Here is a 27720-nt window from a genome sequence, read left to right on the forward strand (position 1 = left end):
TGGGAAAGGTCTCGTTAAAGGCCCTTTGTCCGTCCTGGCCCGCCTCCTGTTCACCTTTCCTTGGGCTTTCAGTCCACCCGGTTTAGTGGCTGTGCCAGCCCGGGAGAGCTGACTGTGCACATCTCTTCCCAACTTTGCACTCAGTACCATCGTATTTGTAGCTTGAAATCAGCAACAGTGAGAGTGTTTACACCATGGAAATTGGCAACAGAAACAGGAGCTTTTTTTCCCCCTTGGGGATGTTAAACATTTACCACTGCCAGGAGAAAATGGGTTCTCTAACGATCACCTTCAGGCAGCAGCACAGTGCAGGTATCATGCCAGTTGGCTCTGGAGCCAGACTTCCGGGTTCAAGCTCCACCTTTGTCACTTAGGGGCTGCGTGACCTGGTTCAGTTACTTACCTCTCTGAGCCTCATTAGACTCATTCATGAGATAATTACCTCCTGAAACCTGTATCATTTTGTTAACCAGTGTCACTCTATAAATTCAATAAAAAGGAAAAAAGGGTTGATTACCTATTTCATTAGGGATTCAATGCAATTATTCATATAAATGCTCTCTCAATACTTATTAGTATATATCAGGCTAGAGTATGGGGGAGGGCCTTTCTTGTTTCACATGCTAGGAAAGGGGGTGATGGGAGGCGACTTTCAATGTCAAAGAGGAACCTCAAGAAGAACAGTGTGTAACTCGAGGCCAAGGCCCTACTGAAGGACGTCTAGAGCACTGCAGGCCAGATCTTATGAGTCAGGGCCGGAGTGGCCATGACGGCTGGGAGTAAGGCCCCTGCTGTTAGTTGGCTCTAGAGCCCAGAACAGGGTTTGGAGGAAGCAGGCGATCTAACCGGTGGTGCCTGCTGCCCTCCCCTCCCCTCCCCTCCTTCTCTCAGCGAGCACTCCTGGAGGAGAGTTGTGGGGTTTGTGATGTGAGCTGCGACCCTCATCGCAGGAACCGTACAAATAGAGAGAACAAATAGAACTCTATAGGAGTGGCACTTCTAATCTCACTGTAATTAAGTCAGTATAAATCTGAAGTAGATTCTGATCAGTGAAGATGTATATGGTACATGTAGAGCATTCATTTTAAAAACTGAAAAAAAACTATTAAATAATTAAAATGTTACACTAGAAAATATTCATTTAATGTGAAAGAAATCTGTAAAGGGAAAATAAAGGAACAAAAAAGACACAAGATTTGTAGAAAACATAGAGTACAATGGCAGGCGTAAATCCTGCTCTATCAGTAATAGCATTAAGTGTGAATGGAACCGATAGAAAGGCAGAGCTTTTCTGAACTAATTAAAAATCAAGCTTCCTCTGCTGCCTGCTAGACTCAAAGACACCAATAGGTTGAGAGCTAAAGGATGGGGAGAAATATTTTATACAAACAGTGATCATAAGAAAACAGGATTGGCCACATTAATATCAGAAAAAGTAGACTTTAACACAAAATATCTTACAAGATATAAAGGAGGACACTTTCTAATGTTAAAAGGGTCAGCCCATCGGGATGATATAAAAGTCATAAACATATATGCACCTAACAACAGAGCCCCAAAGCATTTGAAGCAAAAATGGACAGAACTGAAAGGAGACACAGACAATTCAGTAACAGGTGGACACATTAGTGCCCTGCTTTCAGTAACGGGTAGAACCACCAGGCAGAAGATCGTGGAGGAAATAGAAGGCTTGAACAACACTATAATCAACTGAACCTAAAAGGCAAACCCAGAGTACACCCCACCCAACACCAGCAGAATCCGCATTCTTCTCAATGCACATGGAAAATTCTCTACGGCACACCGTGCGTTAGGCCACAGGATGAATCTCAATTAAATTTTAAAAGACTGAAATCGAAGAAGTATCTTCTCCAACCACCACGTCTAAGAAGTCTGTGGAAGGGCTCCATGTGAAGATTTAGCCAGAGGATTTCACGCTGGTAGTCTGATAGCTGGAAGCTTCTAGAAAACCTTCAGGATATCTGCCATCCTGTTGGGAGCATTAACTTAGTTAACTCATGGGCAGCACTTAGAAAAGTACCTGGCATGCAGTAAGCACATGGTGAATTTTATTTGTAGTTATCCTCACAATAACCTCATGGGGCAAATTTCACTATTCTCTCCATTTTATAGGCGAGGAGGCAGAGACTCAGAGATGCACAGTCAAGTCGAGGCCACATGGATTAAAACTCAGTTTTGTTAGACTTCAAAGCCTTGGACAAGTGCAGAGAGGCAGGTCCGAGCACTTTCATTACTGCATTTTTTTTTGGTACTTAAGATCGGAAACAGTATAGATTTTCATCAGTAGGGACCGTTCAGTAAAGCCCATCCAGAAAGTGCTTTGTGCTGGTTACAAGAAACAAGGTCAGCCTATCCACAGGGGCATGGAACCATCCTCAAGACATTTTGTTCAGTAAAAAGAACACCTAAAAAAGTTCTATAACCCACAGAAAACAAAGCCAAATATTCCATGAGATCTAAGTGTATGTGTGTGATCTTTGGAGGCTTGTATGAAGCAAATGAAGGTGATTTAAACAATAGGATCTATTTATAGGAATCTTGCTTTCTTTAGACTTTCTTTTATTGAGTTTTGAAATAACATACATTCAGAGAAAAAAGTCAGAGTACAGCCAAATGTCAAGAAGGAAAAAAACCCCCACAGAAATCCCTTCCTCCAGATTAACTAGGCTAACATTTTGATATATATCTTTCCAGGCCTCCTTCTGTATGATTGTGAATATGTGTGTGAGTTGTGTGTGCATTTATATATACACAGAGAGAGAAATGTATACTTATTAATATGAGAATTCTGCTGTTATGTTAAAAAGTCCCCACACTATAGAAACTTAACCCAGAAGTTTATTGCTCTATCATGTGAAATCTGGGTCCCACTAGGAATGGTAGCTCCACAGTCATTACGATTTCAAGCACCTTCTATATTTTTCCCGCATTATTCTCAGCCTCTGGCTTCCTCCACATGGTCTAAGACAGTGGCTCCAGATCCAGCCATCACGTCTGCATTTCCACCAGCAGGAAGGGGTGAATGGAAAGTGGAGTCCTGCCTCTGCCTTTTGAGTACACGACTCCAAAATTGTACACATTGTTCTTGGTAACGTTTGTCTGAATGTGATCACATGGCCGTGTGTTAGCCTCAAGGAAGCCTGGGAAATGGGTGCTTTTCTCTGGGCTACCGTGAATGTGCCCAGGTAAAAGTCAGGGGTTCCGTGACTATGAAAGAAACAGGAGAATGGACATTGTAGCAACTAGTAGTGCTGTTTGCTGCTTATCTTCATTTTCTCAATAATATCTTTCCTCCCCCAGGGAGATAGTGCTCTATCTTATCTTACACTCTAACCATTGAACCCCATGAGTGGCCATCCACCTAGGCCAAATTACAGGTTGCAATAGAGCAACGTTCTGAAGGCACACCCAGAAGCCAGCTGCTCAACCAGCAATTTCCAAATGGAAGGCAGAGTCTTGGCAACACCAGTATTTGCCGTGGCACTTCCCCCAGATTTGACCTCTATAAATAGCACTGAGGCTCCGAAAAGGCCATCCCATTGCAAAACCAGACTTGCAACATAGGGCGTGTGAAGAACCTTCTCTGGCAAGTTTCGGCCCCTCTGCTAGTCACTCTTAAAGGGATACCATTGGACAACGTGTGGAATCTCATCCCGCCTACAAAAGCGCTCATCTCTCCTTCCTTCTTTTCACTTCCAGAGGAATTTGAGCATGTGTGTGAGCATGTGTGTGAGTGTGTGTGATGGAGTGGAGCCCATGGAACTGGACTGAAGTTGTCTATTTCTATTTGAAACCAGAAGACACTGAGCGGGGGGGCGGGGGCACTTCATCTCCGTCTGAAGCCAAGGTTTTCTTGACGGTTTCACATGCTCTGAGACTCATGTCTCTGACACAGACATAGCATGTAAGATAGAGCCTGGGTGGCCTGGTTCTGCCGCTTGCTGGCTGCGTGATCTCAGCCAAGATGCTTAACCCCTCTGTGCCTCAGCTTGTTCTTTCACAAAATAGAACTGATAATAATAGGAAGTTTCTACAGGGTTTCTGTGAGAAGTAAATCAGTCGAGTCTCAGGAAGACTCCAGGGCATCGGGTGACAGTCTGCAGAGGGCCGCAGGCATCTGGTCGACCGGGAAGGGTGGCAGCGGGAAGGCTCTTTAGAGCTATAAAGCTGATGGTCACCGTGGTGGACATTTGTGAGGATGAACAGGGTAGATGCTCCCTGTTTAAGCATCCCAGTGCTGGCCAACCCCAAGGAAGCATGTGGTGTAACCCCTATCAATTCTCTTCCAGAGGACTTTGTGGGCCTTACGTTAAGTCCTGGCCTGATTTTACACTTCCAGGTTCCTGGGGCCACCTTCCTTCAGAATAAATGTGGAGTGTGGAACCTTGCTTTTTATGCCAACAGCCCATTAGAAAGAACCCTGGATTCAGAGCTAGGGTCTGTGTTCTGACTTTGCGGCCCATTTTTTGGGGTGGGGGTGGCTCTGGCTGAATCATTCCCTGTGCGGACCACCGCCAGCACCACTATAGGGCCCGGGGCACACGCGGAGGCTCCTGCCACACATCTGGAGCGTTGGAGGGTGTTCACTCAAAAAAGAACAGGCCTTGCAAAGTGGGGGAGGTGCTTCTATCATCCCATTGTACAGAGGAGGAGGCTGAGGAGCGCTGACTCACAGGTGCCAACTTAAAGGTTGCCAATGGCATCAAGACCTCCAGGGATGGCGAGCGAGAGCAAAGCCAGGGAGAAGGGCACGGATGAAGGTGCCTTTTCTGAACACCAAGTCACTCTCCCTCTCCCCTCGTCCTTGGCGGGATATACAAGGGTGGCCAGCTCCGTGCTGTACACGCTCTTCTGCGTCTCCTGTCCGTGCGTGTAATTAATCTTGGAGCATCTTCCTGCGTCAGCAAAGATCTTCTTGCTCATTATTGACTCCAGCATTCTTTCTGAGAGGGAATGCCCGGAAGCCACCCACCTGCCCTTGGGGAGGCAGATACAAATAGAAAGAATTTCTCCTTGTGTCAAGAAGGGAGACATCCCCTCTCCTTCTCCTTATAGTGTTTACTTTAGAGAACTTGTAGGCTCCTCTGCTCCTTTCAGATGTTTGTCTTTTAAAAGCTGAACGGGCCTCTGGCCAGCTTTATCACCCAGGAGTGCTTTCCTCAAGGACCCAGAGCCATCTCTTCTTAATGTGAATATCAACAAAACTGGCGCCCATAGGCCAGTCTCGGGGGGGAGGGTAGGCACCGACCGTCAGGGCTATGCTCCAAGCTGCAAAGCAGCCTCCTCTCACAAAGGTAGAAGTTTCTTTTCCCTGTGGATAAGGACAGTTGGCTAACACAGATAGCCACCCCAACGTCAAGGTGAGGGCAGGATGAACCACTTGACAAGTGGTGTGTCTGGTCCTCCCACCAGAGGACCCGCTAACCTTTGAGAGCACAGATGTAATCGGTTGTATCTGCTTGTGCACAGAAGGGCGGGGGTTCTCTCTGCTTCCACATCTCGTCAGTGGATTGCCTGCGATGTGCCCCATGCCCTGGTTTAACGCCTACTCAGTAATACAACTGTTTTCCTTCTTGTCTACTTTTGGGGAGAGGCTTTCTGGCTCTGTGGGAGATTTTGTTTTTGTCTCCAGCACCGTCAAACGTCCTTGTGCAGAGGGCTGGTTAAAGGCATTTGGTACTTCCACTCGGTGGAATACTATGCAGTCTTGACAAAGACCAAGAATGCTCCCTTCATTTGCATTGTTGAGTCAAAATGCAAGGTCCACCGTAGTTCATATCTTTTTCTGTAAAAAGATTATATTTGTATTTTCTTAGACTAGCTCAATCTATGGAAGAATAATAAGGGGCTCATAAAAAATGCTCAAGTGTGTTAAGAGGAACTGGGTAGAAGGGGGAGAGAAGAGGGAGGGAATTTTTTTGCTGAAACCATTTCATATTTTCTGATTTTTGAAACATGGTGACTATATTATCTATTCAAAAGCAATTAAAAAGAAGGGGTAGTAGCAAGTGGAAAAAAAGACCACTAAAGAAAAGAAATCCCAGGTCCAGACATTCTCTAAGCACTTGACTCTGTTTCATTTCTGAGCTCAGTCTTGACCTTGGAGCCAACTGAAAACTAATTATAGTGATACATTTTGGGGGTTCATGATTGATTTTTTTCTTGGAAGGTTGATCAATGTCTTTACGTAAAAAGAAACAACAAAAAGTAAAACAAAAAAATCAGGCAAAACAAAAACAATCGGGTAACTAAGACACTCCTCCCCCATCCTCCCCCCATCCTCCTCCCCCTTCCGGTCCCCCTGCTCCTCAGGGTCATCTGTGTCCAGTTTTCAGCCTTAGTGAGTTTGGCGGCGGGGGGAGGGGGGTGAGTCGTTTTCAGGGGCTCTGTGGAGCCCTTCCTGCATCATCTCTCTCTGCCTCCCAGGAGCTCAGGAGGGGTGGTGGGAAGGGGTGTCCCTCCATACTGAGGATCAGGGATCCAGCATGCCCAAAATCCCCCCCTCAGCCATCTGTCTTCTAGAAGGGCCTCTGTGAGGAGAGTGGGGGAAAGCATACAGGGCAGGGGTCACCTCTCAAGCCCGCTGGCCACTTTCGTCTGTGTTGATTGTTACTCGTTATTACTCTGGGGGAAGTGGCCCAGGCGGTCTTGCCACATGCTGGGTGTGTCTCCCTTGTATCCCTGTGTCAAGTCTATGAGGTAGGTGCTATTTATTATAACCCCCTTTTTATGGATGAGGAGACATAAGCACAGAGAAATCAAGGGACTTCACCAAGGTCACACAGCTTCTAAGAGCCGGCTCGCTCTCACAGCCATTTCCCTTCCGACACCCTCAGCCTGCCTCCAGCTGGATGCTCTGTAGTCAGCTGTCTCTCAAACGTGTATTGCAAGCACTAGGGCTCAGAGTTGGGATAGGGCTGTGCTTGCATTTCCAGGACCCGTGGGTGGCATTACCCACTTTACAGAGGGGAGTTTGTGTTGATGGTTCAAGTCCTCAGGCTGTGCCTCTGAGACCCCCAACACTTGCTCGGTGACCTTGGGCCCTTGCCTTGTCTCTCTGGGTCCCAGTTTTCAGTCTGCTTAGGTGGAACACTGAAGGTTGCAGGAATCCGCGGATTTGAAGACTTGCCACACGTTGACCAGCGGGAATATCAGCAGAGCTCCAAGCAGTGAACCCAGCTGCACTGCCGCCCCGCACCACACGAGGGCGCTGCGGCTATGGTCGCGCAAGATCACGCCCAGCATCACCTTGACATAGCTCAGACAGCCGGTGAAAAGCACCCACGAGGCCACCTGCGGGGATAGGGTGGGAGAGATGCAGAGTGCAGGGGGCTCCGGGGTGGCTCCTAGGAGCTAAGGGAGTGGGATGGCCTCACAGGGCTAAGGGAACCCCATGAGTTGACCCCTCCCCAAGGGCAAAGGAGAGCCTAGTGGCGTTTCCATCCCGCATGATCAAGCCAAGGGCCTTGGGAAGAAGGCCACAGCTGCGGTAGACACAGTGGGAAGAGTGTGGCTTTCCATGGACAGGCTGTACCATCACCTTGGTCCAGCCACCTCACCTTTCTAAGCCTCCATTCCCAAATGGCAAGCAACCCCGCCCTTACCCCCGCCACATGGGGCTTCCTGAGGGAGTCACCACATAGACTTAGTCCACGAAAAGGGCTCTACCCCAGGGCTCCCCAGGCCTCGGCGGGGTGGGGGAGCACCTGTGGGAGCAGATACTCACGATGAGGACTTCTCCACTCCAGTGCCCCTGCAGGAGGGGGCAGGGGCTCATCACCGCCATGGCCAGGTTATAGGTACCAAAGCCGGTCCCAAACACTGTGAGGACCCCCAGGAACAGCAGAGACCTAGGGCAGAGTGGAGGAGATGGATGGGGTTGGGGAGAAGCTGACCCCTGCCTTCCCCACTCTGGGAACCAGGTGGGATGGTCAGCATCTCCAGGGTCAGATGTTAGAACCATGTGGAAACTTCCAGGCCATCAGGCACAAGTGGGTCAGTGAGGCTCCCGAGCAGTAGCGGCAGGGCTCAGCATCCCAGCAGGAGAACCAGAATGACTCTGGGGCTGCACAGACCTGGCTCAAGTCCCTGTTCCAGCATGTAAGCCTCCAGACTGGTCCCCGCACCTCAGTTTCTTCACCTGTGAAATGAGGCTTGCAGGACTGTGGGGGCAGGGGCTGTGGGAGCAAAGTGTGCAGGGTCTGGCCCTGGCCATGGACCCTACCTGGTATCTCACCTGCTGCCATTACCTCTGGCAACATGCCCAGGCTCGATGGGAAGCCAGGCTGGAGAGAAGGTGGCTCTGATTACAGACCGGCACTGTAGTGCGTGGTGTGCGATCTCCGGGGGCCCCTCCCTTCTGGCCTCAGCTACCCCTGTCTACAGCATGAGGTTTGCATGGTCTGGGGGCCCTGGGGGCCAGCTTGGAGGTGCTCTACTGGTGGCCTGCCATGTAGAATCCACGTCTGACGACTGAGGACACTGTCCTTCATTTGAAGTCTCTGCCCCTGGGGTTCTCCTATCCTGTCTTCAGATCACCAAGGCTGGCCTGCGTGCTGGCTGGGCAAGGGCAGAGGGCCTGCCCCTGCCTCTAAGGACTCATTCTGCCCCAAGATTCTTGGAGTCCTTGACTCTCAGATTCTGTATTTCTAACAGGTCCCACAGGTCTGGGGTCTCTGGTCCTGCTTCCCTGGTAATCTCCAGCCTCCATCCACAGTTTTTAAGTCCCAAGGGAGAAAGTTCAGCTTTCTGGCAAATTGACATTTCCTGTCTAACTCTCCAGGACTCATTCTTCCTCCTCCTGGGGATGGGAGAGGTGGGGGGGCGGGGCTGGGGGAGGTGTGTGCAGGTAGGAGAGGCCAGAGGGGGCACGTGGGGCAGGGAGGTAGAAGGGGGGTTGTGGGACTAAAGTTTCAAGACCCCAAGGTGAACTTTCTCCCATGGGGGTCTGAAGCCCTTGAGTCAGAATGACGGAAGTTACTTATTAAGACTTGAAATCCCAGGTCCCAGTCTAGGCTGGCTCAGTCTGCATTTTATCCATTTGCCCAGCCATTGTTTAGAACTGCAGCTGTCAGGGAGCCAGCCTGGGTTGGGGGCAGGAGGGCAGGGCTGGAGTCCTGGAAACTAGATCAGGGCCCTCCCTTTCTCTGAACCTCAGAGTTTCAGGAACCCAGTTCCTGCCTGGGTGCTACTCCTCATGGGCCAACAGCTGTGAAGGCAGACACTTGGGACCTGCCATGCCCCAGGCACTGCTCTGAAAGCTTCCCCAAGTTAGCCCCTCTAATGCTCCCAGCCACCTGACGGGTGGCTGATTGTCCCCAGTTTTCAGATAGGCATCCCTGAGGCACAGAGAGGTGGAGTGACTTGTCCGATGTTATAGAGCTAGCAAGTGGCAGAGCTGGGATTTGAACCCAGGCAGTCCAGCCCCAGAAAACCATCTTTTTAACTATTAAACATACAGCCTGATGGTGGGGTTTGGAATTCTGGCTTTTGAAATGAAGTGCACCCCCACCAGAGGTCCCCAGGGGCAGCTGGAGGCACACCTGTTAGACAGGAACATGGAGAGGAAGCAGGCCAGAGGGTTGGCCATGGAGCTGAGGGTGGCGGACAGGTGGTAGGCCACAGGCCCGTAGGACAGGCAGGAGTAGGTCTGCACGGAGGGCAGCACGCCGTTGGTGAGGGCGTTCACGAAGGCCACCAGGATGTAGATGAAGAGCAGGAGGGCTGGGTGGTAGTGGGGCGTTTCCTCCTCCAGATGCCCTTGGCCCTTACTGCTGTACCCCAGGCTTGGGAGACCGGGGTCCTCTTCCAGTGGCCGGATGGAGTAGAGGGTGACCTGGGAGGCGAGGAGGTCTTTTGTGGAGGTTTTCCAGGGCTCAGGGTAACGCTGGAGGAAAAAGAAGGCAACGAGGCAGCAGGCCATCATGAAGGAGAGCAGCAGGAAGAAGACCAAGGGCGAGAAGTTGGCAGGCAGGGAGTTGCTTTCCAGATGGCCCATAGAGGGCGCTGTCCCAGTGAGGCCAGGCACCAGAGTGCTGTTATTTCCCTGGGGAAAGACAAAACAAGGGTCATCAGATCCCTGGGCGATGTTGGACATGGGCAACAACAGTAATAATGTACAGTTAATATGATGCATTATCATGAGTAAGTGTGTGGTGGATAATACACGCACACCTACTGAGGTAATGATAATAAATGCTCATGTTGGCTGACTGCTCACTGGGCAGCAGCACCGTGTGCGCATTGGCTTGCGCCTCCTGACGCCTCCCGACAGCCCCGCGAAGTAGGGACCGTTCTCGCGGTTTTAGAGGGAACAGAGGTGTCAGAACTGTTTGTCACACTTGAGGATTGTGGGGAGCATGAGGCAAACCCAGTCCACTTGGTTCTTTATTTTTTAAAAGATTATTTATTTATTTTCAGAGAGTAGGGGAGGGAGAAAGAGGGAGAGAAACACTGATGTGTGGTTGCCTCTCAAGTGCCCCCTACTGGGGACCTGGCCCACAACCCAGGCATGTGCCCGGGCGGGGAATCCAACCAGAGACCGTTTGGTTCACAGGCTGGCACTCAATCCACTGAGTCACAGCAGCCAGGGCCCACTTGGTTTTTTTTGAGTCAGCTCTACCTCTTCCCATGCTCCTGCCCTCCAGGGCTGGCAACCACACGTGTTCAGAGGAGGGCCTGCCTGGGGAGCAGCCAGTGGGAGGTCAGCCCCGCCCCAGCTCGCCCTGTGTGTTGGCGTGGCCTGGTGTGGCCAGATCTCTTTTCAAGACATACACTACATCTAGATTTATGAATGTGAAACTGCAAACATTTAAATGCCATCAAATAAGTCAAACACTGAACGCCTGCAGGCTACAGCGGCCTGGGCCACCGGTTTGCGGCTGCACCTGCGGTACTGCTGTGGTTAATACCAGACCTGCGGTAACTGTCCAATACCCAGTGGGAGAAAGTCTGACGCGTGGACCAAAAGGGGGTTCTGCGAAAAGCTACCTCCCAGGTGATCTGATCGCAAATTCTTAACTGGGCTGGTCGTGGCGGGTATGTAACTTCTTTAGGAAAAGGCTTACCTTTGCCTAAGTAAGCCGCCCCCCCGCCATTGTTTCTGTAGATTAAGGTTAATGCACCTTTGAAATGCCCCCTTTCAGACCCTTCAAGAGAGCACAGAATCTTAAGCGTTTTGTAATTCAACTCCTATCTTGCTTTTCACACATTCATGGATTCTTCCTTGTGTCCTCACTTAATTTCAAATGAGTAAAAGAAACTGCAAAAGCACTATTTTCCAAAGCCTTCGAGATCTTGGTTCCCGGCCATTGTTGTCAGTTTTGGCTCCAAGAAACTCTTACTAACATTTTCTATGGGTTTGTGTGTTTCTCATGCTGACATTTACATGGCGCAGGGGGCAGGGCCCTGAAGAAGCCCACGCAGGGCCAGCTGTGCGCCCGGACACCTGCTCACTGTGCTCCTCGGCTCCTTGCTTCCCGTCGGGCAGCTCGAGTGAGTTTTCTCCTGGAACCCTGGGTCTCCCTGCTTTAAGGAGAGCAGGCCATGACTTTATCTGCACTCTTCCTAGAAAGTCCTTCAGGTGGAGAAGGGTTGAGATAACCCAGGGAAAGAAAAAAGTGGGTTGCTGCTTTTTATTTTAACTTCTTAACTGGATTGCCTACTGAGAGTCTGAACCAAATCTTTGCTGGGTAAATGAGATACGGAACACTCTTTGGCTCCAAGAGAAAGGATACTTGCTTCTCCAACCAGGACAGCCAACAGACTGCAGACCCCGAGTCCTGAGTGGCGGAGATCGGACCAGGGGCTGTCCAGGGTGGTGGGGCAGCTGATTCCGGAGAAGCTGGCAGGAGCCCCAGGGAGGAGGGCAGGGCGCCTTAGGATGGGTTCACATGGAGAGAGAGGGGCCTGTAGTTTGGACAGGGTCACAGCTCTGGTGGCGTCTGGTAAGCTTTTGCTGGCCCTTGCTCAAGAGTCTTCGTGGGGTTGTCGGAAGAAAAAAGTTCCCTCCAGGGGTATGGGGATATCCCAGAGGACTGTCCACTACCTTTGGCTTGTGTGGGAATGTGCACATAAAGGCTGGGTTTTCCTAAAAGTTTGTTCAGACTCCACAGGTCTAAAAAAAAAAAAACAACAACGGAAGTTAACGAGGGTGGTCGTGCCTCCAAGGCCAGCACGCCCCACCATGGTCAGCACCCCAGCGCTGCTGAGACGGCTGAGATGAGGGTCCTCTGGTGCTTCTGAATGAAACTTCTGTGCGCTCGACTGGAAAAAGCTGGCTATAAAACTAGGCAGAATGAATGGGAAACATATTTAAATGGTCTCTTGAAGCTTCGAAAAGAGGATTTAGATAAATGGATCCACCTGTGACGCCGGTTAGGCGTCAACCCAATTCTCTGAGGTGCTAAAAGCGGCTGCCTTTATTTTAGAAAGGAGGGAGGTCATTCGGAACTTGACTTCTCAAGGGCAGAAACAAACTGTAAATGCCTCCAGAGCAGAATTTGGATTTAACTGTTCTTTTACAAACGAATGTGTCTGTATATGTATGTTGTAAATGTGAGATAATTTTCCATATACAGATGGTATTATTAAAACCGATTTAAAGGCAAGCACTTGTGAGGATTGGGGATTCTAAAATTCTCAGAAATATGAACACTAATTCAAATGTTTGTGAAGTTTACATGATCTAAGATGAATCTTTAGTTAATAAAAGTTTAAGTTTGTTGGTTTGAGTAGAACACATATCTTTTGAGTTATTGATATTAAATAGAATATTTATATTTCACCTGGGTTCACAAAAATAAGTTTGTGTTAATAATTGACTTCGAAGTCTATGGAATATGTTTCTAGTGGCAATAAAGTGTCTTCATAAATTTGCCAAGCTAAGGACTGCTGATTGCTTACTTCTCAGTTTTCATTAGAAATTGAGGTTTTAAGGGTTAAAATGTTAATATATGTAGGAGTAACTTCGTGGTGTTCCAGAAGGGTCACTGAAACACCTCGAGGGTTTTGTTTTTATGTTAAACTGCATGGGAAGTATTGCAAAATAAATGATGAAAAAAGTTTTACTGTGTGGCAAAGCAATGCGTGTAAATGAAACAAATACGGTTATGGGAAATCCAAGAGAGCTACTTGATTCTTTGCGGCTCCCTGGCAAACCCCACTTTTTAAGTTTTTGCATTCCTCATGCATCGCAGTGAATTTAAGCTGGACCTAAATTAGATCAAGGAATTTACGAGCTGACATTATTAAAAGGATACATCTTACACTATTGCCAAGGTTCGACAGAGTCACTTCAAGGAAATGCCAGATAGGTAACTGCGTGCTTTCACAGTGAGCTCCCAGGAGACACGACTTTAAGATCGTTGACTGTGACCCGGAGATTTTGTTGTTTGGAAAGGACATCAGTTAAAAGACACTCTCCCGCCTTGTTGGAAGGGACCTTATCAGGCGCCTAACTGTGAATGGCTACCTAGCCTCTGTCTGTGGACATCAAAGACGAGAAGCCACCGACCTCAGAGGTAGACAGCTGTCCCAAAACGTGGACAAGGCCTGTGTCCCTGCAAATTGATGTTTAGCTCAGAAACCAATAGTTTGGTTGTTTTTTCCTGTCTGCTAATGGTATCAGTCATAATAATAGTTATACTTGTTCTTCAGGTTTTTCTATGTAGTCCAGCTGCTTATGACTACTGAAGCTATGTGACAACTTTTAATGCCCTTTCTGTGGCTTATGTGAATGTTATACGAGACACCAGACACAGAAAGTGAGACGGAAGGCGAACACGCGGGGCATGATAGTTCACAGGATAGAAGTGACCCGGAGTGTTTTTGTTGCCATCAAGTCTGTAAGATGGGACTGCCTTCCATTTACCTGGTCTTCCTTTCGGGGGAACACTGGGCCTCGACTCACACCCCATGTGTATGGTATTGTCCCATCACCAGTGGCCCACCATGTCTACAACACCACGTAGGTACTGAGACTTCCAGGAACGAGCCTTCCTAGTGCTGCGAGGCCACACTATCCAACCAAAAGGTTGGTCATCAACGCATCCTATGGATTGATTTAGGACAAAAGAGGGAATTGTGGCCCAAAAGGGGGTTTTTATGGAAAGTAACCTCACAGGGTGGTCTGATCACACAGCCCTAACTGGACAGATCACAGTGGGTTGTCACGCTCCAGGCATGTAACCTGTTTAGTAAAACACTTGTCTTTGCCCTGGTTGGAGTGTCGTCCTGTGCATCAAAAGGTTGCAGGTTCGACTCCCAGTCAGGACACTTACCTTGGCTGTGGGTTTGATCCCCAGCCTGAAACATGTTTGTCACTCTCCCTTCCTGTCTCTCTCTAAGATTAGTAAACACATCCTTGGGTGAGGGTTAAACAAAAACAAGGCTTCTCTGCCTTAAGCAAGCCCTGTCCATAGTTTCCGGGTGTCTAGGTTAGCGCACCTTTGACCTGCCAGAACCCCCCTTGAAAGCACAATCGCCATCGGAAGAGCACATGTTCTTAACTATCCTGTAATCTAATACCATCTCGCTTTCTCCCACTTCACACAATCTTCCTTAAATTCCCTCCTTAACTGCAAATGCTTAAAAGGAACTGCAAAATCCGTTATTCTACAAAGCATCTGAGATCTTGCTTTCTGACAACTGTTATACTGTTATGAGTTTTGAGTCAAATAGACTTTTATGACATGTCGCTACCAGGCCCTGACTGATGTGGCTCAGCTGGCTGGGCGTCGTCCCGCACAGCCAGAAGTCACCAGTTTGGTCCCTGGTCAGGGCACAGGCCTGGGTTGTGGGCCACGTCCCACGTCAGGGCTCATATGAGAAGCAGCCAATCGACGTTTCTCTCCCTCTCTTTTTCCCTCCCTTCCCCTCTCTCTAAAAACAAATGAGTAAAATCTTTAAAAGAACAAACAAACAAACAATGCCTCTACTGGGTTGGGTGTTTCTCACGTCGACAGATGTGTCCACACGATGTACCTGTGGACGCAACGACTGGAGTCTGCGGCTCCGGCTCTGGCTGTACATTAGCATCGCGGGGGGACTGCGAGTGAGCACCAGTTCGCGGTCTGCATTTTGGAATTGTGAGATCCAGAGCGCTCAGAATCTGTGACTCAGCTGGCAGCAGCGTCCGAAGGGGTATGAGGCCACTTACAGCCCTCGTCTGCCCCCGGGGCATGAGTGTCTCCAGGCCGTGGGCAGCAGTGTCACCGTGCTGCACTGCTGTGTCACAGGTGGGACGGGTGTGAGAGCGGAAACTCCCGGCCCGGCCCGGTGGCTTAGTGGGTAGGTGTGTCATCCTGTACACCAAAAGCTTGCAGGTTCGATCCCTGGTCAAGGCATGTACTGTATTTTTCCAACTATATGATGCATTTTTTTACCACATTTTTTGTTCAAAAAATTTTTTGCTATTTTCCTCACCTAAAACCTAGGTGCATCTTATGGTGCAGACCTAGGTTTTAGAGGAGGAAAATAGGAAGAAAATTTTTGAACAAAAAATGTGGTTAAAAAAAAAGTGCGTCTTATATTCTGAAAAATACAGTACCTAGGTTGTATGTCCAATTCCTGGTCGGGGCCCATATGAGAGGCAATTGACCCATATTTCTCTCTCACATCAATGTTTGCCTCTCTCTCCCTTCCTCTCTCTCTAAAATCAGTAAAAACATATCCTCTGGTGAGGATTAAAAAATAATAGTAAATAAAAATAAAAGCTGAAAGTCTAGATTTCAGAACACACCCGACTGACTTCAATTGAGGGTTCTGGGGAAGCCCCATGCCCAGAGCCTTATTTGATTGGTCTGGCTGAGGGGGTCCCCACTGGGGTGTTTCCGCAGCTCACCCAGGCGATCTAAAGTACAGCCAGGTCAAGGGCACGCACGGGTCTACCCAACATTTCAGAAACACAAGCCCTCCACATGATCTTGCGGTGACGAGGCATGGAGCGTGGCCCCGGCCCCGGGCGGCGCTGGGTACCTGTGGGGTGTCGGTCTTCCCGGTGGTGTTGGGGCTGGAGGTGATATAAGATGTCCCAGTGACGTTGACGCAGGTGGTAAGACCCGAGCCCTGGGCGAGAGCCACCAGGGCCGGCAGCAGACCGCTGAGCCCTTCGCCCACAAAGAAGGTGGTGAGGTAGTGGGTGGACAGCCGGCTCATGAAAGGCAGGAAAGTGACGGAGGAGGTGCAGTCCACCAGGGCCAGGAAGAAGGTGAGGACCATGAAAGTGATGCTGTGGTGGCTGCCCTGTACCCAGGAGGTGACATTCCAGAGGAAGGCAAAGAGGGTGCAGGCGACGGTGCCCACAACCAGCACGGCGAAGATGACGGGCACCTCGGGAAGGCAGCCGGGCCGGAAGTGATGGAGCAGGGTGATGAGGAGAGGGCTGACGTTGGCCAGCTGGATGATCACTGTCAGGTAGGAGGGCAGGTACCAGCCCTCGGGCAGCTGTGTCACCAACAGCGGCAGCTCCACCCAGAGCCCGTTGATGGCCACCCAGGAGCCCATCCCGAAGGTGCAGACCAGCAGGTGCGTCAGCAGCGCCATGGTGCCGCCTGCAGCGGGCTGGAAACTGCTGCCTCCCCAGATCAGCCGGCAGAAGGGCCTGCGGAGAAAAATACCAGCTGAGCAATGTCAGGTTCACTGTCCAGCAAAAGACCGGGCTTTGGGGCCCAGAGTTTTCTGTTGTCCTTCCTCTCTTCGTGAACAAGTTGGCCTTTTATTAGCAGAAAACACGAACAAATTCCTATAACTAACCTTTCGGTAGGAAAGGCTTTCCACCCATGACTTGTAAAGCCGAGACCCCCGAAGAAAAGTTAGATGCATTCAACTGCAGAAATATCAAAACACAGCAGCAAACAAACAAAAAAAATCAACAAAATACTTTCTGCAAAAAAAGGCGCAAAAAAAAGTGCCAATGATAAGATAAAAAAGGCAGATGATAATCTGGGGGGAAATATTTGCAGCGTAAACCACAGACAAAGGGCTCATCTTCTGAACACATACAGAGTTCTTAGAAATTAAGAACCAAAAGACCCAACAGAGAGGTGGGCAAAGGATATAAACAGTTTGGAGAAAAAAGTACAAAGAAGCCTTAAACATACGAAAGGATTATCACCTTCGTTCCTCGTGGGAAATGTCAATTTCCAAGGTGCCATTTCTCACTACGAGATTATCCCAGAGTTGCCTGCCCTGGACCGAATCATGAGTGTAGGAGGTTATTCTTTCTTGTGGCCTTGTGGGTAATAGCAAAATACAGGAGACCACCCAAGTGCCTGTGAGTAAAGGAAGGGCTAAACAAAGGTGTGTCTGTGAGTTGGGGCGCCACACACCTGTTGAAGGGGATGAGGAATGTGGGAGGGCTCCCCGGCTGACAGGGCCGGGCCTTGTTGATAAGGGAGCAAAATCGAGGGAGACAGACGGGGCACTGCCTTGTAGACACAGGGACGAGGAGGAAGAACATGTTCTCTTTGCTTGTGTTTGCACAGGGCAGTCCTTGAAGCGCACAGGAGCTGCTGGGGGTTTGCTGCATCTCCACCAGACGGTCTGCAGACCTTTTTATATAGTTCTGACTCGTGAACCATGTAAACACACTGCCTATTACAAAAATAAGGTCGCTTGACATAAAATCCCAATGTGGCACTTTTCTCCTGGAATTATAGAGCTCCATAGCTGGATGAGCCCTTGGAGACCACTTAACTCTAGCCCCCACCCCTGGAAGCTTTCTGCCACCTGCGTGCCGCCTCCCCAGTGACCTGTCACACCACCTGTGCCCTTACTCTCTTTGCTCTCCCCTCAGCGCAAGCGAAAATATCGGAGAGGCCAGAAGGAGGCTCTGGAGCCAGCTGCCTGGGCTTGAGCCCCGCTCTGCCACTTTGTAGGGCGGCCTTGGGGAGGTGGCTTTGCCTCCCTGGGCCTCACACCCCTCACCTGTAAATAAAGGACAATGAGGTGCAAAGGTGCTGCCGAGTTTCTGCTGTCTCCGGGTGCACCAGCCACACAGTAAGCACTCACTCAGGGTCAGCTAGCTCTTCTCTTTATGCTGGAATGCCAGGTTTGGTGACATGGTTATTTTTCTTCTAGTTCGTGTGGAAATGAACACACAATTCAAATGGAAAAGGGGAGAAGATTTGCCGTGAGGAGCCACATGCAGCACAATCACCCATGGTCTATGCACCGTGTGGGAGAAGTGTCCTCGAGGGTTGAAGGTCCACTGATGGCCAGTTGCCTCCTTTTACAGATGGGAACCGGGTGCGGCCCTGAAGCGGGGAGGTGGGATCTGGAGCCGGTGTCCTGGGGCTCTCCGCTCCCTGCACCCTCCCATGACCCTGTGGTGACGCCCCATCCCTCAGTTCTACTAAGCTCACGCTGTCTGTATTTAATGCCTTGTTTTTGTTCTTCTAGAACAGCAGGGGTGTGTCTTGTGGCCCTGCCTGACCCAGGAAAGTCTTGACACCACAGCAACTGATTCTCAAGTATCCCACTCCCTCCCTCCTTCCTCCTGGGCTGGGGTGCGGTGGGAGGGCGGGGAGGGGAAGAGCCCAGTCCACCCACTCCCAGCATCACCTCTCTTCCGCTCTGGGAAGCCTGGAGTAGAATGCAGCCTGAGCTGCTTTCCGTCCTGCTCCACCGCCCCTGTCTGGGGCCTTAGCTAAGCCACTGAGGCTCTGTCCTGTCACCGGGGAAGCCGGTCTGACTGACAGCCAAGGACAGCCTGGCTCTGGTGCACCTAGAGGTCCCATTGGAGAAGAGCAGCCCCCCTGGCAATTGTCATTTGTCTGGCTGCTCCCCACTTTGCTTGTGCTCTGTTCTGAGCCTGGAGCACCCACCCCTGACCCCAGCCCCACCACACCTCCAGCCCAGCTTTCTTCAGGACACTGTCTCCAGAAAACCTCCTCTGGCTGGTAACCACTTGGCCCAGGCTCCTTTATATAGAGTGTTCTGGTGGGGACACAGGCAGGCACATTTCTGGGGAGACTGAAGCTCTTACAGGGCAGAGGGCTGCCTCGGATCCTGGCGTGTTGAAGGCAGGAGACAGACAGCCCGGCTTAGGATCTGCAAACTGGTGACTCCTTGGCCCCGGCCGGGCAGCAGAGGGGCCGCTCTGGTCTGCCGTGTGTCACACACAGTCAGTTACTGAAATCCGCACACGGGGGCGGGGGGGTCGGGCACACGACACTAGATGTCTGGTTTCTTGGAATGTTATGTCAAATCTCACAATAAAAATTTGGGGAGATGTGTATTTTATATTTTGAGTTAAATATTTTTCAGCCCTGGCTGGTGTGGCTCAGTGGATTGAGCACTGGCCTGTGAACCAAAGGGTTGTTGGTTCGATTCCCAGTCAGCATGTGCCTGGGTTGCAGGCCTAGTTGCCCATAGAGGGTGCGTGAGAGGCAACCACACAATGATGTTTCTTTCCCTCTCTTTCTCCTTCCCTCCCCCTGTCTAAAAACAAATAAAATCTTTTAAAAAATTAAAACAAAATTTCATTTCTCTAGTAATTCATTTTTACTGTAAAAGTAAAAATGTAAGAGTTTGTAACAGATTGGAAGTAAAGACTGGAGCTAGCCCGTGGGGTGGGAGGCGGGAAGATTTCTGGTCCCTTGAGAATATTCTGGAATACCACACCAGGCCTTCATGCCCACATGGCAACCATCACTCTTGGCCCTCTTTAGCTTAGGGTGCCTGCCTGGGGCCCACCTGGCCCTGTAGGCACTGCAACTCCTTATTTTTTAGTGTGGCCTGACCAGGATCCCTCACTAGCCAGGGGCAAAGTGGGGGCTGCAATCCAGCACTGGGCCTCTCTCAGCCCATGGTGGGCTGCAGGCACGGCCTCCAGCCACCTTACCACTCTCTCCTGTGGTAAAATTTGGAGCCAGACCCCTAGGTTCAAATGCCAGCTTCAATCCTTCCAACCTGAGCAAGTGACCTAAACGTCCTGTACCTGATGCATCTGCTGTACAAGGAGGAGGCTCCCGGTGCCAACACCAGGAACTCGCAAAACGCCAGAACGGTGCCTGATGTGCCTGACGATGGCAAGTGATTGCTCTTCCAGCAAATGCACGCAGTTACCCTGAACACACTTTTGGACATCCCTGATGGTGAAATTTTGGTAATTCCTGATGGTGAAATTTTGTCATCATTTCCTCTTAGTCACCCAGCAGGGATTATTGAGCACCTGCTTTGTGCCCAGAGCTCTGAGGGATGAAAGAAAAGCCACAGGGACTGTCCCTGGAGAAAAGTAGGAGGAAGAGGTGCGTGGGTGGCAGAGCTCAAGCGCAACCATGGGTTAAGGCGGAGGTGAGGCGGAGAGGAGGGGCTGCTGGGACTAGACGGGGAGGCGGAGTTTCTCATCCTGCCTTGGCCAAAGCAGGTAACTCCGTGGCCACAAAATGGGAGCAGGTCTTCCTGGCGGGTCAGTGGAGTGGGGAAGGGAGAGGATCTCTTTCCAAGTCCAGGAGCTCCAGTGCCACTTCCCGGTTCCTACTGTACTGTCCAAGAAGACCCAGAGGCTGGTGGTGGCTGCCCGCCCCACCTGAGACCAGAAGCTGGCGACAAGCAGGCAGAATCCCACTTTTAAAAAGCTGCCCTGGTCAAGGTGGATAAAAGACTTAACTATAAGAGACACCATAAAGTCGCAGAGGAGAACACAGGTGGGAGAATCTCAGATATCCCATGCAGAAATGTTTGCACCTAGATGTCCCCTAGGGCGAGGAACATAAAGGAAAGGATAAACAAATGGGACTACATCAAAATGAAAGGAACCAACTGTATGGGAAAACATATTTGCCAATGATATCTCGGACAAAGGTTTGATCTCCAACATATACAGAGAACTCACATGACTCTGCACCAGGAAGACAAACAATCTAATTAAAAAATGGGCAAAGGACCTGAACAGACACTTCTCCAAGGAGAACATACAGAGGGCCCAGAGACATATGAAAGGATACTCAGCATCACTAGCCATCAGAGATGCAAATTAAAACCACAGTGAGATACCATGTCACACTAGTCAGAATGGCCAACATAAACAAATCAACAAACAAGTGCTGGTGAGGTTGTGGAGAAAGGGGAACCCTAGTGCACTGTTGGTGGGACTGCAGACTGGTACAACCACTGTGGAAAACAGTATGGAATTTCCTCAGAAAACTAAAAATGGAACTGCCTTTTGACCCAGCAATTCCACTTCTGGGACTATATCCTAAGGACCCTGAAACACCAATCCAAAAGAACCTATGCACCCTAACGTTCATAGCAGCACAATTTACAATAGGCAAGTGCTGGAAGCAACCTAAGTGCCCATCAGCAACCTAAGTGCCCATCAGCTAAATGAGTGGATCAAGAAACTGTGGTACATTTACACAATGGAATTCTATGTAGCAGAAACAAAGAGGAAACTCCTGCCCTTCCCAACAGTATGGATGGAACTGCAGAGCATTAAGTGAAATAAACCAGGCGGAGAAAGACAAATACCATATGATCTCACCTATAAGTGGAACCTAATTAAAAAAAAAAAGAAAAACAAAGAAATGAGCAAGATAGAACCAGAGACATTAAATACAGAACAAACTAACAGGGACCAGAGGGGAGGGCCAAGGGGCATAATGGGAGACAGATGGGGAAGGGGCAAGTCAAGGAACATGAGCAGAGGACTTTCGGGCATGGACGGTGGCAGGGATTGACAGTGGGGGGCAGGGCAGGGGAAAGCAACAGGGAAAATGGTGGGACAACTGTAATTGAACAACAATAAAAAAACCCCCAATGTATCCGGGAGAGGGCAACCAGCAGAATGAAGGGTCCATAAAAAATTTTTTTGAAGTATATAAAAAAAATTGCCCTGTGCCAACGCAGGCAGAGTTCTGACAATGGACAGGTTGGTGAAACAATATGGAAGGCGAGAACAGGTGGAGAGCGTGGTGTGGTATTCCAGGGCTGAGGCTGCCCAGTGCTCCCTGGGCAGGGGAGAAGAAGGGAAAGAATTCTTTCCTTCTTCCTTAGGTGTCACAGAGGCCAGATTTTCGGTTGGTAAATGGCCACCAAACTAACAGATTACATTCTGAGTCTTTCTTGTGACTGGGCATGGCCCTTGGATCAAGCCCAGGACAATGGGATTGGAAAGGACTTGAGAAATCTCCTTAGAGATAAGGGGGTGTTCGATTCTTCTCTTCCTCCACCCTGCTGTCTGGAACTCAGGTATGATGGTGAGAGCTCCAGCAGCCATTTTGCACTATGGAGGATGGCGTGGGGTCTAGATGGAGACTAAACTTCCTGTGAACTTCGTGGCACAGAGTTGCCATCCCAGTCCTGTTCTGCATGCAACTGAACCATGATGTTTAAGTTGTATATAAGCTATTTTGTTCAAGACTTTTATACACAGCAAAACACTGCCTAAGTATAAAGACATATATATTCAAGGATATATTTTGACCAATTAGAGTAACCCCAAACTAATGAATAGTGCATTTATCTCCTTTACCATGAATGCTCTGACTCAGAGACGCAGGTCCCACCCCAAGCAAGATTTGATCAAAAACCAAAACCAAACAAAATTATTTGTTGAGAGACATCTTAAAGAGACACCAGCAGGTTAGGAATGAACTTGGGGGCAAAGGTCTGCTCTGGGCCTTGACAGTAGAAGATGGTAGATATAGAGGAGGTGATAAATGACATATCTAATAAATGGGAATAAGTAAATAATTAAAGATTGGAGGCAAATTCAGAGGAGCCGATTACCTTTATCATCTGAAAAGCTAGCCAGCTAATGAGAGGGTTCAGCAAGGAGGCCAGTTACACATTTACAAATACGCAGTTTTCCTGCATAGGACCAGTCAGAAAACGAGACTTGCTATTGACTTGCCATTTGGGGAAAGCAAATGAAGCTGGGTCTCTCTCTTACTTCGAACCCCCTATCCCACCCTCCCTTAAAATCAATTCCAGCTGGATTAAATGTTTTTGTCTTAAAAACGGCACATTCATGCACCACATAACAATGTTTTGTCAGCGCTGGACCACACACGCAGGAGTCCCACTAAAATATGATGGAGCCGAAACATTCCTGTTGCCTAGTGACGTGTGGCAGACACACTCCTCACGGGTCTGAGGTGCCGCTGACGCAGACGCACCCACCGTGCTGCGGGTCCTGGCTGACCGGAACACACAGAAGCACGAGCAGTACACAATGCCTGACAGTGACGATCAATGACTCTGTCACTGGTTTATATACTATACTCACTATTACAGAGTGCACTTAAGAAAAAAGATTTTATTTACTTATTTTTGGAGAGATGGGAAGGGCAGGAACGAGGGAGAGAAACATTGATCAGTTGTCTCTCACACACTCCCAGCTGGGGACCTGGCCCACAACCCAGGCACGTGCCCTGACTGGGAATTGAACCAGTGACCCTGCTGGTTCACAGGGCGGTTCTCAGTCCACTGAGTCACATGAGCTTAGGGTTCCCTCTTTCTACTTACTAAAAAAAAAGTTTTCACCCTGGGTGGTGTGGCACAGTAGATTGAGCACTGGCCTGTGGACCAAAAGATCACTGGTTCAATTCCCAGTCAGGGCACATGCCTGGGTTTCAGCCAGGTCCCCAGTTGGGGGCACGCGAGAGGCAACCAGTTACTATATCTCTCGCACACTGATGTTTCTCTCCCTCTCTCCCTCCCTTCCTTCCCTTTTCTCTAAAAATAAATAAGTAAAATCTAAAAACTAAAATCATAAAACGTTTTCTGTAAGGCAGTGTGCCGTGTTACGTCGGCCGCAGCCTCATACATCTTGTGTTTACTGCATCTCTCGATTGGATCGTTTTCTCTTGAGTGGGATTTAATCTTGCGAGGTTTTGTACAGTAACACAATGTACAGGCTTGTAGCCTAGGAGCAGCAGTCTGTAACGCATACCCTCAGTGTGTAGGTTATACAGTCTAGGTACGTGTAAGTGCACACTGGGACGTTTGCACAACGACAAAATCACCCAAGGACACATTTCCCAGACCATCCCTGTGGTTAAGTAGCATGTGACTGTAATAAAAATACCAAAAGAGCAGGAACAGATTTTGCAAAGGTCCCAGGGCAGAAATGAGCCTGGGCCAGTCTGGCTGGAGTAGGGCACCTGATGGGAAGACAGAGCAGGTAAGGAGCCTGGATTTACTCATGCGCCTCTGCCCCCACGCACTGAGGGCCTGAGCCCCCAGGCCCCGCAGAGCTGAGTTCTCTGGCTCTGCTCTAGGCCCCGGAACAGCTGTGCAATTTGAGGGAAGGGGTTTGGCTCTTTGAGTCTCTGCTTCCTCATCTGGAAAACAGTCACAACAGTGCTACGGCCCAGCACAGCCCAGCACGACCCATCTCCCCGGCCCTGACCCACCCCCAGCCAGCCACACCAAATGCCAGGTGCTCCTGGACTTGGGGGTGGGGTGGAGCAGGGGGGCAGGGCACAGCCACCAATGACTATGAGTTGGGGGCCGTGCTGGGGGCGGGCACTGCATGTATAGAGGCCTAGGGGTTTTCCGACAACTTTCAGAGTGGCTCCCCGTGACTAATAATCAGTTATTCTTTAAACAAACATCTCTATTTACTATTTTTGTTTTTTTGGTGACCTTACAGGTTTTGTGTATTCAACCAATCTGTGTGGGGTATTTGCCGCATGCTGGATAACAATCTCTGCAGTCAAGGAAGTGTGAGAGGCAGCCCCGAAGCGAAATAACAGAAATGGCAAGCCAGTCAGCGGCTGGTAAGGGCTGTCAGGGAAGGAGAAGCTGAGGGGATCCGGCTGTCCTGGAGGGTGGCCGCGATCTTAAACGGGGTTGTTGGAGGCAGCATGAAGGGAGGGTGGGATTTTACTCACGTGCGATGGGGAGGCGTCGTCCGGGGGAGGGAACAGCATGTGTCAAGGCCCTGGGGCACAGCCTCACCTGCCAGGTGCCAGAAACAGACCCTGGCATTGGAAGAGCAGCCCAGAGGCCAATGTGGCTGCAGCAGTGTAAGCAGAGGTGGGCAGGTCCCACAGGGCCTTGTAGGCAAGAGTTGGGACGTTTCCTCTGAGCCAAAATCCTCACTGCGAGACACGGGTGGGACCAGCTCTAATTTAGTTTTTCGCAGAATCGTGCTGGCTGTTGTGAGGAGAATTGTGTGGGGCCAGGGTAGAAGCAGGAATGAAGCCTGTCAGAAAGCTGGCGCAGAGTACAATGCAGCAACAACAATAATAGAATGGATTATAGTACAACATGATAACAATAATGTTAGTAGTAACAACAACAATAGCCACCTTTCATTAACTGCCGCTCATTTGCCGGGCCCCTTGCTAAGCATTTTACACACAGTATCCATCAAACTCTCTCTACAATCCCGAGGTAGGCATTATGATTATCCCCATTTTATAGACGAGAAGACTGAGGCTCAGAGAAGGGAAGTAATTTAGCTGAGGTCACACAGCCGGTCATTTGGGAGCTGCAATTTAATCCCAGAATGTGGACTCAGCGCTCCGAACCAGCCTGGAGGTGAGGGCGTTATGGAGAAGCTGCAAGGGGCAAGCTGAGCAGGATCCTTTTCCGCTAGCCCCAGCACTTGGGCTGGGAAGGGGAGGCGTGGGGTACAGGCCCCAGAGAACCTAGGGGAGGCTCTGCGACATCCCTTCTTCCTGGGGCCCCTTCTGCCACTGTGGGAAACCAGAAGCCTATGGCTTTGCACGAGGCACCTAAGGCACTCATTCCCATAACAGGTGGGAACACAGAACCCAGGAGGGTCCAGGGCACAGGTGTCTCTTTGCCTTGTATCCTTGCATCAAAAGTTGGGGTCCCAGGTCCATGGGAATCAGGGAGTCGGGGAGGAGTTCCCACGCAGGGCCAGTGCATGGCCGGGCCACCTCCTCTGCCACCTGGCAGGAAGGGTCCTGTCTGACCTTGATCATTAGAGCCCAAACAACCTTCACCCTTGGCATTCTCTCCTGCTGTCTGCTTTATTCCTTCACAGTATAATGGTGCATCAGCTCTGTGGCCGGAGTATGTCTGTGTCTATTGGTGGAGTGATGGTCTCTCCCAGGTGGAATATCATCTCTGTGAGAGCAGGGCCCTGTCCTCTTTCTCAGTGGCCAGGTGGTCATCTGGTTTGCCGATGCCTGGGCCACTGGCCAAGCCCACGTTAGCCATGCCAGCTCAGCTGGCCAGGGTGGCCCTGGGCAGTGCCAGGGTCTGATGAGGTCTGGACAAAGGTCTGAGTCAGTGTTGTCCCAGGTTTGTTGTCTGGGCAGGAAAAGGATGTCATAGAGTCTCAACAGGACAGGGAGACCGAGAGGATTAAAACCAAAAACCTAGAGGGAAAAAGGAAGAAAGACAAAGATGGGGACCGAGACATGGAAAGGCAGGAAGAACCAAAAGCTAGAAGCAGAAATGGGCAGAAAGGACAGAGGGGCATAGGCTGGGCAAAAAGAGGAGGTAAGGTGAGGGGGAGACGGAGGCTGAGGGGCAGCAGGGTGTGCTGGATGCCTGGCCAGGTCGGCCACTCAGCTGCTCACAGCTCTCATCCTCAAGTGTCAAGAGGCCTTCTCCTCTTCCTGCCTCTGAGTTTCTCCCAGGACCTCATCCAACTCAATGTGCCCATTTCACAGATGTGGGGAAACCGAGGCCCAGAGACGAGGCAGTGCTTGCCTACATCCTATCCAGCCCCCAACCTTGTCTCCAGTCATCTAGCCCTGTGTTCACTGCTGTGTGTCCTCAGGCCAGCTGCGCACCCTCTCTGGGCTGAAGTTTCACCAAAGGCTGTGAGGATGCCCAGGCCTGTTGACCTTGGGTGTCAGGGAGGAAGCAAGGAGATAACAGGAGCCGAGGTCGGCTGGGACTGTGAGTTCCTGTCCTCCTTCTCCTCCCTCCTGGGGCCTAGAACAGCTTCAGTCCTCCCACGGGGCTGCCCTTGGCTGGCTTCCCCTCCCTTCAGTGCCTATCCCAACCCCCAACCCCAGCTCCCAGCCCCTGTGCCTGGCTGGTGAGGCTCCAGCCCCCACCTGGCAGAAGCAGGCATCTATAGTTCCCAACGGGGTGGACATGCAGCTGGCAGAGGTCATTGAGGGCCCAATGTTACGGACTAGGGAGGAGAGGTCTGGAGTCCACCCAGAAGGTTCAAGGTAGCTCACCTCCCAGAGAAGAAGGCCCTTCTCCCTTCCTCTCCTTCTAACCCAGAAGCCTGAAACTAGGGGAAAGGCCACGAGCCACCTTCTGTCCTCAAACAAGTGCCCCTCCTCCACCCTGTGCCAGGTGCTGCCCTTCCTGCCAGCAGCTGGCTCCTGGTACCTCAGGACTGTGCCCTCAGAGACCTGAGCCAGCCAGCTCTGCCCGCTTACCTGCTGGCTTAGTTCTCCAGCGGCTCTGCACGGGAGGGGCGCAAGGCAGCTTGGTTAGTATTAACCTGTCCCCGCCCAGTAGTGGGGGAGAGTGGGAGGGGCTCCCCACACCACCCAGGGCCTACTCCTGGGTGCCTGGAATCTGCCAGGCAGCCAATTAGTTGTCCAGGGATGGTGACAATAAAGGGCTGATCTTATCCAGTGCTCACGGCCATTCAGCTTTCCTGACGTTTGACCTCCAGAAGGCAAATGACCTGCCCAGGTGGATGGCTCTGGCCCCACCCTGTGGCTATTGTATTTCCTTTCATGCGGGAACCCGCTCCAGGGGCAGAAACTCTCGGTTCAAATATTGGCGTTTAAGCAAGTCCCTTGC

The 27720-nt window shown here is 50.4% G+C and overlaps 2 protein-coding genes across 5 annotated transcripts in view; one reads left to right on the forward strand and one right to left on the reverse strand.

Annotated features, from left to right (window-relative positions):
• Window positions 1-2316: 2316 nt before the first annotated feature.
• SLC52A3 (solute carrier family 52 member 3) lies at window positions 2317-27415 on the reverse strand. 4 transcript variants are annotated; one of them, XM_045833250.1, is made up of 6 exons: window positions 27348-27415; window positions 15997-16621; window positions 9564-10066; window positions 7748-7871; window positions 7070-7314; window positions 2317-5806 (listed from the first exon to the last, which is right to left on the reverse strand). In XM_045833250.1, exons 2-5 carry the CDS (start codon window positions 16561-16563, stop codon window positions 7102-7104), a joined length of 1407 nt encoding a protein of 468 aa, XP_045689206.1. In that variant the 5' UTR covers window positions 16564-16621; window positions 27348-27415; the 3' UTR covers window positions 2317-5806; window positions 7070-7101. The 4 variants fall into 4 exon arrangements, with proteins under 4 accessions (XP_045689206.1, XP_045689203.1, XP_045689205.1 ...); XM_045833247.1 differs by lacking the exon at window positions 2317-5806 and having other exon boundaries at window positions 5959-7314; XM_045833249.1 differs by lacking the exons at window positions 2317-5806; window positions 27348-27415 and adding an exon at window positions 17947-18073 and having other exon boundaries at window positions 5959-7314.
• The window catches only part of FAM110A (family with sequence similarity 110 member A), a 35609-nt gene continuing 31958 nt past the window's right edge, over window positions 24070-27720 (forward strand). The window contains exons 1-2 of the mRNA XM_045833254.1: window positions 24070-24148; window positions 24620-24746. The gene's annotated coding sequence lies outside the window, so the exon portion shown is untranslated. The remainder of the gene's footprint in view (window positions 24149-24619; window positions 24747-27720) is intronic.

This window comes from Phyllostomus hastatus, unplaced genomic scaffold, assembly GCF_019186645.2.
Source record: "Phyllostomus hastatus isolate PE091 unplaced genomic scaffold, TTU_PhHast_1.1 phas_contig_17, whole genome shotgun sequence".
In the NCBI taxonomy this organism is placed as follows: Eukaryota; Metazoa; Chordata; class Mammalia; order Chiroptera; family Phyllostomidae; genus Phyllostomus; species Phyllostomus hastatus.

Excerpts from the sequence above, each read along its gene's own strand:
- SLC52A3 (XM_045833250.1), bottom strand. The coding sequence starts at position 16,563 with ATGGCGCTGCTGACGCACCTGCTGGTCTGCACCTTCGGGATGGGCTCC. Across the intron at positions 10,067-15,996 it reads GGAAGACCGACACCCCACAG|GGAAATAACAGCACTCTGGT; the intron begins GTACCCAGCGCC and ends GTCTTTCCCCAG. Across the intron at positions 7,315-7,747 it reads GGAGTGGAGAAGTCCTCATC|GTGGCCTCGTGGGTGCTTTT; the intron begins GTGAGTATCTGC and ends CTATCCCCGCAG.